The 20138-nt window shown below is 36.9% G+C and overlaps 1 protein-coding gene across 1 annotated transcript in view; it reads right to left on the bottom strand.

Annotated features, from left to right (window-relative positions):
• timeless (timeless circadian clock) overlaps positions 1–13493 on the bottom strand; it is a 32907-nt gene extending 19414 nt beyond the window's left edge. Inside the window, exons 1-13 of the mRNA XM_084101384.1 lie at positions 13276–13493; positions 11900–12033; positions 11624–11777; positions 11381–11495; positions 6518–6580; positions 6333–6434; positions 5476–5631; positions 4461–4594; positions 4153–4240; positions 3857–4033; positions 3555–3772; positions 1284–1387; positions 984–1153 (exon numbers count right to left, since the gene is read on the bottom strand). Of these exons, the coding sequence (XP_083957510.1) occupies positions 984–1153; positions 1284–1387; positions 3555–3772; positions 3857–4033; positions 4153–4240; positions 4461–4594; positions 5476–5631; positions 6333–6434; positions 6518–6580; positions 11381–11495; positions 11624–11777; positions 11900–11996 (1578 nt within the window). The 5' untranslated portion in view covers positions 11997–12033; positions 13276–13493. The remainder of the gene's footprint in view (positions 1–983; positions 1154–1283; positions 1388–3554; positions 3773–3856; positions 4034–4152; positions 4241–4460; positions 4595–5475; positions 5632–6332; positions 6435–6517; positions 6581–11380; positions 11496–11623; positions 11778–11899; positions 12034–13275) is intronic.
• Between the last annotated feature and the right edge of the window lie 6645 nt (positions 13494–20138).

Consider the following 20138-nt stretch of genomic DNA (forward strand, 5'->3'; position numbering starts at 1 on the left):
CTCAATTTAAAATGTATTGGTAATTTTTTTAATTAAACTAACAATTAATAATACTTCAACATTTATTAACCTTAGTTAATGCTAAAAATTGAATCTTATTGTGAAGTGTTACTATTGCATATAAATCCAAAGATTCATGCTTAAAGATGGCCATTAAAATTATAAATGTAGACCTATATTACATGTATAGTCTCTCACTTTATTTGCTTCTATTTTAGAACACTTGATGAGTATCTAATCAAAATAACAATATGTATTGTAGTGATAAAAATAAATAACTAAATCGAATGCGTTTCTGATTCAAAGTCTTTAAATATGAAACTTCGCCGGTTAATGAATGCATAAAAGGGACCAGCTGGATATAAACTAATTCAATTAGATAGATAACAAATGCAGCATAAAACATTGGGGTCAGGTTTGCGTGCGTTTTTGTCACTTTGTTTTAACCGCTTGAGGTTAGCCAATACTAATGTTAGTCCTCTCAGCCTCGACGGCAAACACACTGCTGTTCTTTCTCTGCTAATGCAGCATCTAGTCAACAAATTAATTACTTTATAATGATATGGCAAAATGTACTTTTGTGTTAAACAACTCAGCCAGTGATAGTTTGTTATTTGTCCTCTAGAGGGCGCTCTCACTCTGTATAATGTCGGCAGTCTCTTCTCAGAGCTCTCATGTAATGACTGCGCACAAGCCGCCCCAGCAACAGACGCAACCCGGAAAAACGATCGGTGTGGATATTTGACGATAACGATAGTTCCACCAATCAACTATCGCCACTGATATATCGGCAAAACCGATGAATCGATCGACCTCTAATATGAACACAATCCAGCAGGAGGAGCAATCGAACTTGGGTTTGGACCAGGCAATCGAAACAAGCATCTGCCAAATGCATACAAGTAAATGTTAATGGCACACACCACATGTCATTTTGGTTCAGCTTATCCAGTGATCTCAACTAATGCCGTCTCAGGTCTCACCTGCACCACCAGATTGTTTCGGCCCTTGCAGAATCTCTCCAGCATCCTCAGAAACAGATGTGTGGACTCCACCAGGTCTCGGAGGAATGAGCGCGGCTGCATTCGCTCATCAAATTTACGCAAGAGAGTCAGAAAAATCTCCCTGAACTCCATCAGATAAAAGATATTACCTGCACACACCGGAAGAAAACCAAACAAGTGACAGTTAGATGGGAGTCACAGAGGAAAAGTAACATTTAAAACCAAGGTAATTACCTAATCCATTTTACAGATTTAAAAAGGAAGAGAAATAAAACATACTCTTGATGACGCTGGAACTGTGTCGGATGTTTTCATCCTTTGAGCGATCCATTTCATTTACTGTCAGCAGCAGTTCCTGATACGCCTTCAGAGCCAAATGCATCCTGGTAAAAACAGAAGATATCGATTCATATTAACAGTACTTCACTTTAAATAAGTAATATTACCTTTTCAAATATGTAGATGTCGGTTCTTATAGTTCAACACAAGATTCAGGGAGTTTTCAGACCTGAAGACAGTCGCTTTGTTCGACATGTTGCAATTTCTTCTTGGCTCACCTTTCACGAGGCAACATTTTAAACAAGTCACGTGTGATAAACTGTATATGTTCTGGGATTCGACTCATTTAGGTCATCTGTCAGGATTAAATCAAACGATTAAAGCCCATCTCTTTGAGATGCTCGCTAAACACCTTGTAAACTAAAATATTTTTAATGTGTTTTGGATGGTTGCTCTGAAATATGCTTGTCTGACCAAATATCAGCATTTCACTTCGTCTTTGCTCTAGGTTAACCCACGATTCATTTCGAGAGGCGTTAGCAAAACAAACACTTCTGCTTTTGACCCATTGTGGTACAGCCTGGTTCGTTGGTCCATTGGGTCTGATTGCCTTCTCACCACAAGCGAACCGCTCCAGAGTTCGTTTTCAAGCGGCCCGAGACCAACTCATTCGCGGGATCTCGGACTGATATTTTTTTGTGCGAATCTGAGAGTGATTATTGTGTTCAAATATAATAGATCACTTTTTACCAAGGAAGAAAATGTGACCGGTTCAGAAACAAATTCTCCAAACAAGACATGCGATATGATGTGAACAATAAAAAAAAATGCCTCAACAAACTACCTTTACAGTGAGATTGTTAGTATTATGCTACAGTACACATTCTATCAGTTGTCGTTCAATGGCTGTTTTTTGATTATTATGCTTTTTGATTATTACCGCTATCGCTCTTACACTCGCGTCAACATGAAAGTTTATTATTTGCATGCATTTTAAATCCTTGCCAGTTTATTTTTTGCATTTATTCATTTTCATACTTGAATGCTACTGAAAAACACTCAAATAGCTAAAACGGAGTTGTACAAACATTTAAATTGCACATAAGGCAGTTTTTATATCAACTTTTTAATAACAGAAATGTTTCTATTCCAGTTTGTTTGTGAAATATTACAGTAATAAATTAATTACAATAATTTTTAATGTTTATAACTTGTTTTCATGACAGATTTATTCAAACATACATTAAATATTTAAGACATCACTAACAGGTTAAGTAAAAATATAATGAATTTGCAATACAGTGCACATATTTAGCAAAATCCTCTTTAGTTTTTTTTCTAGCTAAGCAATGAATTTATGGACATTGAATCGCTTGTTTGAGGTAAATGTAAGGTTAAGTGACATTGTATAGCCTACAAGCTGCTTTATTGACGTCTTTCCTCCGTTGAAACACTGATTGAGTGATTACATGAGACGGGATTCATTTCGGTAAGCTGTAATGTATCTTTCAATATACTCTCTGGTGTTCCCCCTTGTTTATTTCGTGCTGTAGTAAAGAGGAGATGAGATCAGTTTACGTGCGCCTGATCTGAGCTGAAGAGCACCAAAACCACATTTATTGTTTGAAATTTTTAATAAAAAAGACTTATTTTGAAGTTGAGACTGTACTTCATATTTCAAAGTAACAACGTTTTTTGCGATTGGATGGCAGGCGCACTACAAATGTTTGGTGAATTTTGCTCACGCATCAACAGAAAACAACAGATTTAAGAAACCCATTACCAATTAAAATCGAGAAATTAATATGGTCGATCCAGAGAAATCAAATTTTGGGAAATGATGACAATGCAGTTTGTGCGCAAGTCCAGAAGAGAGATCGGCCAAATTAAATCGGCCAGAAAATAAGGCAAATATCGATCACGTGTTTGGAGCAAAAACCGACCGGTTCTGATTTATGGCCAGTCGACCGGTGCATCTCTACCCATAACCATCAATTAAAATTGAATAATAAATTTAAGACCATCATAAAAAATGTGGTAAAGGAGACATGTAGTTGTTTTTCTTGAGAGGTCCTTGTATTTTGAATGATTTTTGCATGATTGTATGTATGTATGTAGTATTTTTTTTTTACTATGTTGTGTTTATGTATGACTGCTACCTTGGCCAGGTCTCTCTTGTAAAAGAGATTTTTGATCTCAATGAGACTTCCTGGTAAAATAAAGGTAAAATAAAATAAAAAAAATAGCCAAGAGTAAAATTACAAGACCAACCTGCGAGACCAGGATGTGGCATCCCTCTTGTCCGTGAGTATCATCTCATAGTAGTTGGTGATGTTCTTCTCAATGAAATGAAAGGTGCGGATGGACATGGTCTCAGACACCACATCCGGTCTGAAGTTCTGACCCCGGTTAAAGGCCATGAAGAAGGTCAAAGCCCACAGATAGTACGTCTCATCATGTTGCTGTGCCCGTTCTCGGATCAACCCCTCCTGCTCGGAAAACAAGACGCATGATAGGAAAAACTCATATAGAGAGAGAGTTTGAGTTTCAGTGACGTGGATGTCATTATTCACCTTCACAAGGTACATAAGTCGATTATAGCAGTTCTCCAGGAAGTCGATGCAGAACTCGCGCAGGAAGAGACGCACATTTAACGCCGAGCGTCGTTGGCTCTCCGAGTCTTGAGCCATCTGTTTGCGTTTGGGTACACGTCTCACGGGCTTACCCACGTCATGAGAATAGTTCTTATACTTAAGACATCAAAAAAACATACGTGTTAATAAAAGAGAGGTACTTACAAAAACTAAAACTAAAAGTCCACTGAAATATGAAATTCTAACTTGTGTAATTGTTTTAAAGTGACACTTACATTGTGAATTCCTTGGTGAAAAATCACATCTTTCTCTCCAACCGACTTCAATCCTTGAATGACATACGAGCCACGGAAACGAGAGTGTCTAAATAAGAGAAGAGAACAAATGATTGTTGTATTTGCTTAGTAGGTTCATGTGAAGATATGATCTAGTGCAAAGATAGCTGACTAGCTGTATTATGACACGAGGGTGAACTAATCATTTTAAGCACTGCTGCTAAAAACATGGCTTAAAAAATATCAATAACAAATGATAAATTAGTCAACAATCCTGACCCATACCTAATATGATCACATTCTCTCACCTGGTGCCTCTCAGTAGCGTACGGCTGCGTTTTTCAGCTAGTTCTTTCTGTCTCAATAACTCCAGCTCCTGCATGTCTTTCTGTTTCTCCTGGGCAGAACGCATCTGTCCTGCACTCACCAGAAGCTCAGGAGTCTGCAGGAGTCGTGCCAAAAACATACAGGCGATTATTAAATATGCGAGATGAAAAGATTCCAGTGCATTTTAGTGTAAAACTCCAAGGTGTTCTATTGAACTTGCAATCAGAAAGGAATAGTTCACCCAAAAATGCTAATTCTCTCATGCTAACCGACTTCCACAAGCAAAGTATTTCAGCAGTTCATCCAATAAATGCAAGTCTGTTATTACTCAATCGCTTTTAGTTTTATTTTAGTAAAGGTTTGGTAACCATTCACCAAACCTTTACTAAAATTAAACTAAAAGCGATCTACTAGGTTGAGTAATAACAGACAATCAATTCAAATCCTTTAAAAAAAAAAACTTTGGTGCTCATGATTTCAAGCTCGATTACACTTCCTAGCATTATCTACATCAGTGATCTCAAACTCAATTCCCTGAGGGCCACAGCTCTGCACAGTTTAGCTCCAACCAGCTCCAACTCACACCTGCAAGGAAGTTTCTAGTAATCCTGAAGACCTTGATTAGATCAGGTGTGTCTGATTAGGGTTGGAGCAAAACTGTGGCTCAAGTTCTAGAAATTGTCATTTTAAATCATTGTGCCTAAAAAATGAAATGGCAAAACATACGGAAAATGTCGCTACGATCAGATCACTTCAGAAATAATCCACATGGATTACTTCCGCCTTTATGTGCTTTTTAGAGCTTCAACGATTTGATAACCATTCACTCGCATTGCATGAACCAACATAGCCAAGATTGTGTTCTGAAGAAGAAATCTATTAGGTTATAAACATGAGGGCATTAGTTGATGATAGAATTACAATAGTAGGGTGAACTATTCCTTGAAAGATCCTTTACACACAAAATACTCAGCCTTATTTGAAACATCATGTCACCTGATCTCTGAACATGAGGGAGATGATTTCCAGGATGTGGAAGCTCCATTGCTGTTCACTCTGAGCACAGGCCAGAAACTTCAGCAGATCATCCAGTCCGCTCATGTGAACGGCCCACAGCAGTTTATCGTGAACACTGGCATCATCATCCACATTCTGCACATAAACGCACGCAAATCATCCAACACAAAAAAAACACAACATTCCCAAAGGCAAACGGTGTGAACTTGTTGTGTCTAACCGAATGCTGTTTAATAGCATCTCAGAGTTTATCTTCAGCAGCAAAACTGGGGCTAGCAGAACTTGGGAAAATGTTGAGAGAAAGATGGGGGATCAGGGGCATGGGCAATAACAGATGTGCTCGGCCCCTAATAATAATCATTTTGTTTTACAAAACAACAGTAAAACTACAATGGCTTTTTTGAAGAATTTTATGAAGTAATTAAATAAGCAAATACATTTATTTATTTTTTTGAAACTTGCAGCATGTTTGTATTGTAGAGTAACCGGTTCCACTTTATTTTAAGGTGTCAGTATTACAGTGTAATTATACATTTAAGTACTGAGTGATAATAATTAACTACATGTACTTACTATAGGGTTAGGATTAGGGTTTGGTTTAGGGTTAATTGCATGTAATTATGCATAATTTATAGTTATTACTACAGTAATTACATGTAACATATATAACAATGACACTGTAAAATAAAGTGTTACCGAGTAACCTCTTATGTATGTAAATATCAAGGTCAAGTTGTTTGAATTTTATTTTGATTACTAGGTCAGTGAATATCAAGGATGTGTGGCATATCATGGATGAGATTTCTGTGAGCATGTTCAAGTCTACAAACTCTCACCTTTTCCTCATATGGGTCTGCAGGGACGTGCAACACATTTCTGACCAGCAGCAAAATTCTCTCAATCAGTAAATTATCTTCTTCGGCTCTTTGCTCCCAGTCCTCAGAGAAAAACATGAGGAATTATGAATGATATTTCCAATCAATCACACCATCTGGCATATGAACATAGATTCGACCCTCACCAGTTGAAGAAGGTTGTAGAGCGTTTCACTCAGCACAGTAAAGATCTTCTCGTCTGCAAATGCCTTTAAACAGAATTTAACAATTTTTAGCAATATTCAGGGTTCGACAACAACGACTGCATGATGCAGAGGCGGACTTTGCAATTCACACATGAATGAATCAGCTGAATTGAATGAATCATTTAACTGAATTGAATCAATGACTCACTCTTTTAAAGGAACACCCCAACTTTTTGGGACTTTTTAGCTTATTCACCATATCCCCCAGAGTTAGATAAGTCCATACATACCCTTCTCATCGCCGTGCGTGCCGTAACTCTGTCTGACGCACCCACTGCTAGCCTAGCTTAGCACAAAGACTGGAGGTAAACGGCTCCAGCTAGCATACTGCTCCCAATAAGTGACAAAATAACGCCAACATTTTCCTATTTCCATGTTGTGATTTGTAGTCACAGTGGCCCTCATTTATCATTCTTGCGTAGAAACGGGCGTATATGTTGGCGTAAGATTATGCTTGCACTCCTCTCACCGCCTAATTTATGAAGCTGTGCGTACCTTTGAAATCCAGGTGTACGCAATACCTGCCCTTGATAAATGCCGCGGCTGAAAACGATCGTCATTAGAATAACACGCCCCTATATATTCAAGTCGCCGCTTCCCTCACGCCCTCATTTTACGCCATGGACACACGGAAGACGGCAAAGAAGAGAAACTTCTCCGACGTGGAGATCGAGACCATCACCAGGGAAGTGGAAAGAAACAAAATCGTTTTATTTGGGAGTTTAAAGAGTGGGAATACGGTGGAAATCCAGTTTAAATAGCTGTTTGGATGAGCAAATGACCTATCACAATGCATTATTTTACAGCACGTGTTTTGAAACAATTAGCATTTAATTTCGTATCACGTCACATGTATTGGGGTGTACAATAGTGATGATGATGTTATGTGGAGTACCATTCATTCACATTAATAATTGCATGACAATTTGTAATATTCTTATTATTATGATTTTTATTATTAATGACGCTTATTGTTATTTATTACTAGCCTGGTAATACCAGACTCTGCTACTTCGCTTTGCTTCGTAGAGAGAGTCTGGAGTTCCGTAATAGAAAAGCGTTTTCTTTACCGCCTGGGGGCGCTAGTCTGAAGCTTAAAATCATTGGTTACCCGTAAGCCAATCACATGACGTTTGGTTATGGCGTGTGTTATGCGCATGCTCAGCCGCATCTAACTTCCACTGTAAACACATGTATGATGCGAAAACCAAACCATTGAGGGAAATACCGGAGTGAACATGGCTGTGAACGACTTTTGCAGATTATGTGAAGTAAATCTACACATCCACGGTACAATCAGCGTCTACGTCACGGCTCTCAGCCCGCCCTCTGTTCGTTGATTGGCCGGCTGTTTTCAGGCCGGAGAAAAACGGAAAGCTCTGACGCGGTCTCAGGCTGAGTACAGAAGCGAAATGAAATTGAGCGGAAGTACGAAGTCTGACGTAGTCAGGATAATTTATTACATGGTTTGGTTGAATTCCAATGTAGAATGCGGTGTGTTATTTCTTGATAACAGACGCTGCGAAGTATAACACACCGTTGCCATGAAAAACAGAGCATTGCTATGGACGCGGAACGGACCATTTTCTTTTAGCGGAAGCAATACAATCGTTTTTTAAATCAATAAACCTTTTTAAATCAACATTTTGTGTCAAATTATTGATTTATTTTGTAGGTAGCCATGTAATAAGCGTGATAATGTATAGCGAGGCGGTTGTTGTGAATAACAACCCCTTCAGGCTGATCCAGTTCAGCCTGTCAGGGTTGTTATTCGCTATTAAACCGCCTCGCTATACATTATCCCTTACTTAGAAGAAGAATGTCGTTATTATTATTATTTGTATTATTATTATTATTATTTAAAAGAAGAAGAATGTCATTTTTATTATTTTGTCAGTCTGAATTATTTTTTGGTCATTGAAAGCCTTTCATTACTGAACCCAGTCCGTGCGCACCTGCCGGGCCTAACCCTGAAACGTCAGGTAAAGCGCACAGGCTCGCAACTGAAGGAATACATAATATGCCTACAAATCAAATGCTTTGGTAAAGTCACACAAATTAAACATTGAAGTCCATGTTGCACAAAAATAAACACTGAAGTTTATAATTACTATGTTGTTGTTTTTTTTTACAGTGGGTCATAATATATCATATCTTTTAGTTTGTCAGTGCGTTTTGTGGTGTTAGGAATTGTTTTTCTGCGCATTTCCGCACTAACTCAAAACGTGCGTACATGTACACCACCTCCTGAGCTGGCGTAGGATTTGAGCGTGCCGTACGCCAACGTCCATATTGATAAATCTCAAAGTCACCGTGGTTTTGGGTGTACGCCAGGTGTACGCTGGAAATTTGGTGTACGCACTTTTGATAAATGAGGGCCAGTGTGTACAAATAACAAGGTCACATGAGACACAGCCATCTTCTAACCGTATACATACTGGGAACTGCTACTTCTGCGGAGTGATTGTGATGAAAAGGGTATGTATGGACTTATCTAACTCTGGGGGATACGGTGAACAAGCTAAAGTCCCAAAGTCCCAAAAAGTCGGCGTGTTCCTTTAACACAAGGAGTTGCCGCCATTGGTGGTTTAGTTTCATATTAAAAAGTATAATTTTTTATCATGGTTAAAGATAGATAGAATGCGTAGATAGTGGCAGATGGACTGCATTTAGTCCATAAATAGACTATAACATTGTTGAAAATAGTGGATATAATGAATGTGGCTATTGAGAGTCACGGTCATAGTGCCACTGCTGGAAGCAGGAAGTGCAACATATTCATTCGATTTTAATATGATTCTCTTATAGTTACCCGTGTGAATGCATGTGCCCACAGTGCATTGTTTTCATAAAGCCAACGGTGTCATTTGTTTCTTTGTTCTTGTATTACTGACGGTTTACTTGTCTTCAGTGATTGCTTGAGAACTTTTTACTTAGGCTGGAACTTAATTTTTGCAATAATAATGAATTGGTATTTAGCATTGTGAAGATTACATGCTTTTAGGTTTCTCTTACGCATCTTATTGCATGTTGTAATTACTGCGGCTTTAATTAAACTGGCAACGAGTACAGCAATAAGACAGTAATGAGGCAGCTTCTAATTATGAGGTCTAAAGAAAACGTTTGTTGCGCATTGAAAGCAGCAGTTTATATCGGTCAAAAATGAAGAAAACAAATCATTAATTTTTTATTTTATGCAAATGAAAATGCAAGTAAAAATCAGAACCACAAATATCTAGAAGGCATCAACAGTGTTTCCCACAGGATTTTGTGAAACTGTAGTGTTTCTAGGCGGGAAGAAAAATGTGTACATTTTAAAGTTAAATTAATCAATCTGGTGCACTTTTAAAGATAAAATTAAGAGCTTCAACCCATATTCAGCGTGCAAATTGAACCAAGAAAAAGTCATTGACTTGTCCCTGAACTTTAAAGGGGACTCAAACCTCTTTTTAGTTGTGATATTGTCTACATTACACTACATAATACTTCTACAAATAATAATGTTATGATATTCTTCCTATGACAGTAATAGCCATATATTGTAAAACAAATGCACTGAAAAATAAATGAAACTTTCATAATTAGTTTTGTCCTAATTTCTATACATGCAAGAGATAAACCCGTGAGCTTTTATTTTGATGGAAACTGCAGTCGTGCTTTTATTTGGGCGGTTTTACAAATGCGTTCTCTCAAATGCGAATTACAAATTTAGTGAAATGCTGTAATCATCTAGCCTGACGTCGTCATACTCAGATTATGTCAGAATATGAGTCTGATACTGCTCCATTGGGCTGTGATTAAGGGGCGTTTCAACCGAACCAGGAAAGAAAATGCCTCTGCACTCAATTGGATAGACCTACAACCAATCAGAGCAATGGAGTAAGTGATGTATGTTCTTCATTCATCTTTCCGATCGACAAATGCCTTGATCGCGGTTCTCTGTTCCTCTTTTAAAATGAATGCGCTGTCGATATCTTCTATAACAGACGCAATGGCGGAATCTAAACATGATGTTTCATAAACAAAGTTCGGGAGGAGCACGTTCAAATAATCAATCCAATCAACTTGTCATCAAACAATTACCATGTCTACCCTATCAGCATGAGAGGAAGCATATATTTATTCACTCTGTCAACTCACCTAACTTTCTTTTACAGTTTCCAGCATCCCTCCACTCACTCTTGGCTTGTTCTTCCACAGCACGCCAAATATGCATTTATTCTGACTTATTTGAAAGTGTGAAATCTCAGTTCTCCAGTGGCAGTCATCTTTGTTGTAAACAAATTCAAGTGCTCGTTGGTGACGTGGATGATTACATTTCTGTTGATCATCTGTCCATCATAGTATAAAGCCCATCCTGACAATTTGATTGGTCCGAACATCTTTGGTTCGGGCATAATGGCTCCACAACGGATCAAGTCCAGACCGAAGGCTAGTAATCGTCAACTATGCAAATGTAAAAATAATGCGTGCGTTCCCAGATGCACAGATGGAGGTCACTGCATTCACTCACTGTGAATCGGTATTGAGACTCGAACCCGCAGAGCTGATCACGTGCTAATCTCTCTCTCTGCGCAGCGCAAACAGACAATCTTTTGATAATGAAAACGATTTTAGTTTGTTTGACAGCAATGCCGCAAAACACGACATTAAAGACATTTGATGTTATTATGAGAAGTTTAAATATATTTTCGGGCCGCCACACTCTAGTTAATGACTAGGAAGCACTGAAATCTATTTGTGGCTGTTAATGCTTATATAGTGGCGATATATAAAGCCTTCAGACTTTGTTGTGTGTTATACCTCTTTATAAGCCTGAAGGTATGATGTCACTTGCAGGAAGTGATGTCGGAAGGCCGGATCATCAGGAACTTTTCCGAAGCAGAGCAGCGCTGGCTGGGTCAGGTTCACCATTAGCCTGAGAATGATTTCAATCAGTCAGGTCTCTTATTTTTGTCATTGGATCATTTATTATTTTAATCATTTGTCATTGCAGCCATTTTATCGAATTCATCAAGACATTAAAAAAATAATGAGCTCAAACACCTGATACAGGCATCAAACAGTGGTTTGTCCTGCGTGTGCTGGGTGATGATGGGTAAGAGGTCATTCTGAAGGATCTGTCCAGCTCCCAGCTGCTGTCTGATGTCCCTCGTGTCATCCTCGTGTCTCAGGTAACGAATCAGATCCTTTACGCTCTCTATAATCAACAAATAAATCGCAACCATGACTGTCACAAGATAATGTTTCGTTATTAAATTCAAAAACGTTTTCCTGATATTCCTTCAGTAAAGTAGTTTGGCTCAAAGGTTTGAGCATTACCAAGGCAGTCTGGCTCTTTGTGGTAAACGTCTTCCTCCAGAAAACCCAGCGCGCTGCACGTAGCCAATAACTCACAGTTCATCATGAACAAGTCCATACAGCAGTCCTATCCGAGAGAATAACTGGGTCCGGATCTGCAAAGACGACACTGATTTAAAAACTCATTGTCTATTTTTTTACGTAGATTTCAATTACAATACATATGTTTAAAGGCTGTTTTCTCAAACCGAGTCAGAAATCTCCACTTCAGCAGAACTTGCACTAAACTTTTATTCCTATCCACATTCTGAAGGTTTGTACTGAGGGATTTGTTCATATTATACATTGTATACAACAAATATGGTGAAAATTGTTTAAAAAAATTCCCTGTCCATTGACAGTATTTTCAGATTTATGGAGTGATAAAAAGGAGAAATCCTTTAACTCTAATATGTCAGCAAAATGAAACAAAATTTTGAACCAGGCTCAATCCAGTGTCTGGATTTCTGTTGTGGGTATGTATGCAAATTAGTGCATATTTAGTTAGATAATGCATCATTTGCATATATTTAAATATAACATTTCAGAAAACTTAATACAGTTTTTTTTTTTGCAGTTCTTAATGTCATCAATCAACAGGGGAAGTACGGTGATATCTATTTAACTTTTTGTCCTGCCTTAATATTAATATCTTAATGTTAATTGTATTATTATATTTAGTTAATATCATCATTACTAGATTTTAGAAAAGAAAATAGCAAGACCTTTTCAAAATACAAAGCTATAATGTGAATGTCAAGAAGGTTTAGGGTGGACGATATACCGTTAGGGACGATATACCGGTAGAGATTTTGGACTGTCATCTCTATCCCGGTTTATTCATGTGATGTTGCTGTGCCATCAAGAAAGCTTATTTTCATGCGTTTTTAAGCATTGTGGCTTAAAAGTGTGGATTTCAAAAGTGTGGATTGCGAACGTTTTTAACTAACTCTCATAGAAAACTTCTGACACTTTAGAATTTCAATATAATATTGTTTAGCATGTTTATTAATTCGACTGATTTACCTCATAAACACTGTTTACATCGTAATGCCTACGTAATTAGAACATACACAATTGTGTCCTCGTAAATGAACACAAAGAGCGCGTGCCAGCACTATAAACACACACTTGTACAGTAACGTTACATTAGGATTATATAAGATCTGGCAACTGTAATGTTACTAAAGACTAAGTTCAACTCGTGGCAAATACTTAAAAACAACTCGTTACATTTGTATATGTTCCTGTATGTGTGCAATATATGCACAATATGTCATCGTAATATTATATCATATTACTGTATTATGTTAAAATAACCTTATAACATACAACGAATACAAGACAATCATACATACCAGACCATGTCTGACCTCTCTGCGATCGCCAATGTGTAGATCTGTCACACTAAAGATTGTTAATCTATCCGCTCGCAAAAAAATAATTTAAAGGGTGTCATAATTAATCTGAAATCAACTGAATTAACCCCAAATTCTCTTTTGATTCAAAGCAGCAAAACAGTTAGCGCGCGCATGGTCCAAGGCGCGCTCATCCGAACGGAAATGACGACTACGCTGCGCACTTAAAGGAGCCACGGCTGATATAACACTCTGTCAAGGATAGGCAAGCTTTTAAAAATAATAATAAATTATAATAATAAAATGAATGCGCAAATGCTGGGTCAGAGCTATCCAGCTCAAGATTCTCCACAGTGCTCACATTTATCTTTAGAGCAGCAGATTTCTCCCTCTATGCCCCGAAGGTGAGATAGAAATAAGTAGTCTTTAAAGCAGTAGTAATTAAACTTGGCTAAAGTTATCTGTATTTTGTTGCAGATTATTAAAATGTCAATCAACTCATTATTAGGTAATATGCCATTATGCTTGTGGGCTTTGATAGTGCCTGAGGCCACACTAACACCTGAGGTCAGTGGGACAGTTTCCAGTGAATACTGTCAGAGAATGTGTTTGAAGGGCCAGAATCTGAAGCCTACTGACAACTGTTGAGAAATACCAATACCTGCAGCAAGTTCTCAGTGTTTTCATTTAAATTATTAACCAGAAATATTCATGATTATGAATGATGAACAGCAGTATTGACGTTACCTTGATCGTCTAAAAAGATCACAATAAGTACATACTCACTCACTCTCACTCACTAGCACACACACACAGTGACATACAATAGTCCGTTTTTTTCCTCCAGAAAAATCCAAACACAAAGATTTTTAATCTGTTAATTTATTTCTGTTAAATCCAGATGAGCCAGTGGAACAGGAAGTAGAAGTGTTTGGAGTGACAGATTGAGGACACCTTTCTTTCACCTCACCTCTCCTCAGAGAAGATGATCTTCTTTCTTGTACCTTCACAATTTTACTCTGGAAACATTAATGATATTATCATTATAATATTATCATTATAAATCATGTAAATAAATCAGTAATCAGTTCAGCGAATCAGTTTTGTTATAGTTATTTATTTGGCATTATTATTATTATTTTTTGTTATTATTATTTTTGTTATTTGTGCTTATGCTAATGCATGTTTGTGTTCACTCACTTGTTCTTGTTCATGTTGTTCTTGTTTAAATGTATTGAAATTGTTTAATTTTCAATTTAATGACTTCGGTCTACATATATTATATATTTTTTTTATTGCACAATCATAAAGCTGTGTCTGTATTGAACATCATACAGATGGATTTAAAAAAACAAACCTTCATTTTAATGCTTTTTTTTTATTGCACCAAGGCTGCCATAATTATTATTTATTTTTTTAATATTAGCCTAGAGTTTAAAATAACATTTCTATTTTAATATATATTTTTAAATGTAGCCTAATTTATTAGCATTTGTCTGCACAAAAGTTAGCATATTAGAATGATTTCTGAGGGATCATGTGACACTGAAGACTCAAAGAAAATATATTCAAACTGAGCTCACGACAAAGGAGTGCTGGAATGTCCATAAAACAGTGCATATTTTGAGTTTTTCCCCTGAGGATAAAATGAGTAATTATTGCCAGTTTACTTTTTTTTTGAAAGCCATAAAACTGCAAATTATTAGATTACTGTATTTGTTCATCGTGAACAGGTTATCAACATTAACAGAACATGATCAACAACTTTTAAATACACTTAAATACTTAAACTTTTAAATAAAGCAATTTATCACACAAACACAATAAATATCACATATAACTCTTTATTTATTTATGTAAAATTAATCTGCACTAAATAAAGAGAGGAAACATGTTCTTTGGTTTGATTGAACATATAGTTATTTATATTCTTCAGAATTAATATTCTTCTGCTCTTCTATTAACATCAGCTCTAGTTTTCCTTTCCATATAAAAATAGTTCTTTAGATAGATTTTCTAATGGACACAGCTTCTTGCTCCACAGCAGTGTGTTAACATCAACTGTCCACCAGGAGGCGCTGGTCATCTCCAAACCAATGTGCTTCAGTGCTGGACAACCACAGAGGGATTTGTTGCCATTTGTATTTGTGCAAATATGAATGAAATCTGCTCTCTACGATTTTTTACAAAATATATGTATGTTGTCTATTTTGTCTCAGTGTTTGTTTAATATTTATCCCTTGATAATCATAATTAGGTTTCCAGGGTTGCTAAATTTCCAAACTTCATATGGAATAAGAGACCAACAATATAAATATATTATCTGATGATTTTGATAATATACATTTTCCGAAGTGCACCTCCTTTCACTGACCAAACATTTTTTTTTTTTTACGTTTCAGAGAAATTTCTCAGTTCATGTTTCACCTTTCTTTTCCATCATAAATAGGTCCTAATCACAAGTCCCTGGGATACCTAGCCTACTGTATGACTAAAATGTAATTAGTCTAAGATAAAAAATAGAAAAAACATCAACCACGTCTGTAAAGTAACATCAATTTAAATGCAGTAGCCTAAAAAAATATTAAAATGGCCGCTGTCATCCCTCAAGACATTGAAACTAATGGGACACACTGGTCTGGATTCATCTGTCAGCTACGACACAGTTTACTCAGAGTCAACAGGAGAACGTGCTGGTAATTGTGTGGGTGCAGGTGCCTGTTCTCAGATCAGATCTGAGGCTCTGACAGATGCTGGAGTCCCACAGATGTCACAGAGGAGAAGCCTCTCATTAAGGAAAGGGACTGAGCCTGTGTAAGAGAGAAAGAAAGACGTGACAACACGTTCATTCAGAGCTCGCAGTCTTATTGATGCAAGTGCCAATTCATCAGTAACTGACCTTTAACTTTAATCACTGCCAGTTACGGTGAAGACTGTGATCCTCAGTTCGATTCCTCATTCAAACCGAGACGTAATAAAAAGTTGCATGTGCTTCAAAGACAATGCAGATCAGAACCTGGCCCATTCAGAGCCGATTCATTTACAGTCTTTTTCATGATGACACACTGCTGTAGACAACAGCCATTAACCAAAACACAGACCAGAAGCTTTTAACTATAGCAGGTCATTCATCACTGATCAGGGGGCAGAAAAAAACAAAACAAAAAAAACAATGATATGAATACGAATTACAAAACACAAAACTAATAGTCCTATCACAATTGTGTAGGAGAGCAGTAAATCAACTTTTAAAGTCCCTGTAGTCAAGAATTGTATCCCTTAACTCATCTTTGATGATCACCAAAATGACATATTTAAATGTTTTTTATTTTTAATATAGCTTGAATGTAACTCTACACCCCTGCCCTGCCTCATTTAGTATGCGCGGTTCTATGAATATGCAAATGAGCCCCGCCTCCACTCACTCACTCAGCTCAGAGATCCACCGGTTGACGCGCTGATTGTTGGTTACAAGGTAGTTTGTGACGTCAGAAACACCAGCGATTTCAAAGCGTGTCTTTGAGACTGTTTTCACGAGAAAATAGGCTACTTATGAATTTGCACATGGTTCGTCTTAAAGCATATTAAAACAACATAGACGTAAACCACATTAAAAGCTTGATTTTCACCACTTTAAATGAGCAACACTTCCAACTGTATCATATTTGATAAGCACATTTCTACAGCTTCTAATGATAAACTTTGCTGGAAATGCCTTCTGTCGTCTGATTGATATCAGGTCGTCAGTTCGGTTTTATTATTACTAATATGCACAGATGCAAATTAGGTTTACTTATCTATACTTTTTTGTTGTTGTTGAAAAATCGTATCAAATACTGATCCATCAGGCTTTTGAAGAAGGTTTATTTGTTCATCTCTCAATCATCATTATTGCATTGCATATGTTTATAGAGCTTTGATCATAAAGCAATTACTAGACTTTACATTTTATGTAAAGATTACAAGCTTTCAGAATTTCATACATTCTGGCCATATAAATGTCATGAACTGCATGAATTGCATATTTTTGCTCAGTTGGGATTCGTTGTGTTTTTTTCCTCCTGGATTATTATGAGCTCCCTTATATTCTCAATATCATGATACAATAAAAGCCAGAAAAGCCTGATGTATATTCAATAAAAATCACATATGCATTAAAAAAAATCTCTAAAGATTCAATAAACTGTACCATTTCAAGTCCAGTTTCATGATTATTATTTTATATGTCAGGATTTACATGGCTATAAATGTTAAGGTTTAAGCTTTTGCTTTAGTACGGTGAACATCTTTGTCACTTTATGTCCAATGCTGAAATCACTCCAGTGGAACACAACATGGTACTTGTGTTGATGATTTCAGTAATGATCTATTTTTGTTATTCTCTCCATATTTTCCCTCTTTTCCCCTCCTCATTTTCCGCTTAGTCAAGACATTCTTTAATGAAACTCACCAAACTGCTTGACAATATCACTCACTCTCTGGCTCAGAATAGTCTGCCGCTTCTCAGCCTCTCTGAATGCGGCTCTTGTCGTCTCCTGAAGCTCTAATTGATCTGGGATGGTGTTCATTATGTGTGAAGAGCTGTTGGACACGTCACAGTTTTCCCGCACGACTCGACAGAAGCGGAGAACAGCAGGACCGCAGTCTCCAGTCAAACCTTTCAACACCACCAGCTATATATACATTCTCCAGAGAACAAGAGTTTGGAAAAGACTTCATTTTTTATTAATATTTAGTTAAGGCATTTCAATACAAAGCATTTCACAACCCACCGTATGACAAAGATCATGTACAATAGAATTTGTTGGGAGCAAACATGCAAAAGAAATTACAACAATAAAATGGTCTATTGTGTGTTGCATTAATAAAATTGTTTTCATTTATTTGTATGTTACAATGTGTATTTTTAATTAATAAATAATAATAATAATAATGGCCATGATATGCTGGTTGGCTGCCAATGCCTCAGATGAAAATAAATAATGATTATTAAAATATATCAGGCTATAATATATATATATAAAACATTCCCAACATAACTACAGAAATAGGAAGAGAAAAACAACCCCAATCAATCACTAAACTTCAGGCCATACATGCACAAGTATTCCGATGAAAACAGTCTCTACAGTATGTTACATGTGGACAGCGCTCGATGTAGTGTTACAGGTCCTGCGTCACCAGAGGTCGCGTCAACACAGTATATGATCCTGACTGATTTCTAAAGGGCTGTCCGTCATTTTGACAGATTACATTGAGGATGATCTGTAACTTGTAACTGTAATTCCAGTCCAGTTGGTGAAGAGAGAGAAACAAAGACAAAATTAAAACTAAATCTAATGACAATTGCCTCTGCATCAGTCTCTCTTGGCGAGCACCCAAAAGGATAGTTCACCCAAAAATGAAAATGTTTTCATCATTTACTCACCCTCATGTTGTTCCAAACCTGTATGAGTTTCTTTCTTCTGTTAAACAAAAAAGACGATATTTTAAAGTCCCCCTATGTGTATCCCTTAAAACTCATCTTTGATCACCAACATGACATATTTAAAGCTTTTTTTCCAGTGAAAAAAATGTCTTTGTGCCTTAATAGCTTGAATGTAACTCTACACCCTTGCCTCATTTAGTATTATGCAGATCCACGAATATGCAAATTAGCCCCTCCTCCACTCACTCACACCAGCTTTGATTGGTTACAAGGTAGTTTGTGACGTCAGAAACACCAGCGATTTCAAACTGTGTTTTTGAGACTGTCTTTGGTTCACAAGGAGAAAATACTCAGCAATGGTGTTAACTCATGAATTTGCACATGGTTTGTCTTAAAGCATATTGTTGGTAATCAAACAGTTGATGGCAGCCATTGACTTCCATCCATAATAGGAAAAAAATACTATGGAAGTCAATGGCTGCCATCAACTGTTTGATTACCAACATTCTTCAAAATATCTTCTTTTGACTCTGAAGAAGATGCATGGGCGTCGAAACGTTAGTCGGTATTTATCAATAATAAATTATTTAAAACGTTGTGTGCTCCGGTTCTGTTCCTTGGTCCTAGCTAAACCTTGGGTTTCCTCTCTTGAATATCTTCTTTTGTGTTCAACAGAAGAAAGAAACTCAAACAGGTTTGGGGCAACATGAGGGTGAGTAAATGATGAAAATAATTTTCATTTTTGGGTGAACTATCCCTTTAACGCGATGCGGAAGATTTGAGGCATTGAGTTTATATCACTTAATTTTTTTTACATTTTGCTCATACCTATAGGCTATTATAATCGGATTTTTTTTTTGTAATATATTGCGTTGACAAAAGGTCATGTTTTAGTGGCCTCTGCTGTCTGTCACTGAGCTAAAAAAAAAAAACTGCCTCGTGTGGAAAAGTGTGTGAAAAATGACGACAGTCTTCGTTAATCTGATTTCTTAAATAAAAGCTATGCTCGTCCTGTAAGTTCATGATTAAAAATGAAAATGTGAACGAAAACAAAAGCTATTAAAAGTCTGAAAATTAAAATGACGAGTAATAATAGATTATGATGGAATTTTAAATGTCAAACTGACAGACAATGAGAAAGTCTCGCGACCTCGTGCGTCACGCGCGTCCTGTAATATCCTACATTCACGCGCTGTCTTTTGAAGCGACTCAATCCTCATGGACGCTGGTCAGTTTATTTGCGGAGGACTGTAGGCTATTTAATGGCTTATCGTACATTCCAGGCATGAACAAACATAAATCGTTTTCCTTGTATCACTTCAAGAAAGGAAAACCAAGAGATCATTTAAAGCAGGCCTATGACTTAGCAGTAAAATTCTCCCTTGATGTTTCAGAGAGATGATAACTGACCATGAAAACTAGTTAACTGTAAACT

Source organism: Abramis brama, assembly GCF_963993115.1.
Source record: "Abramis brama genome assembly, chromosome: 23".
NCBI lineage: Eukaryota > Metazoa > Chordata > Actinopteri > Cypriniformes > Leuciscidae > Abramis > Abramis brama.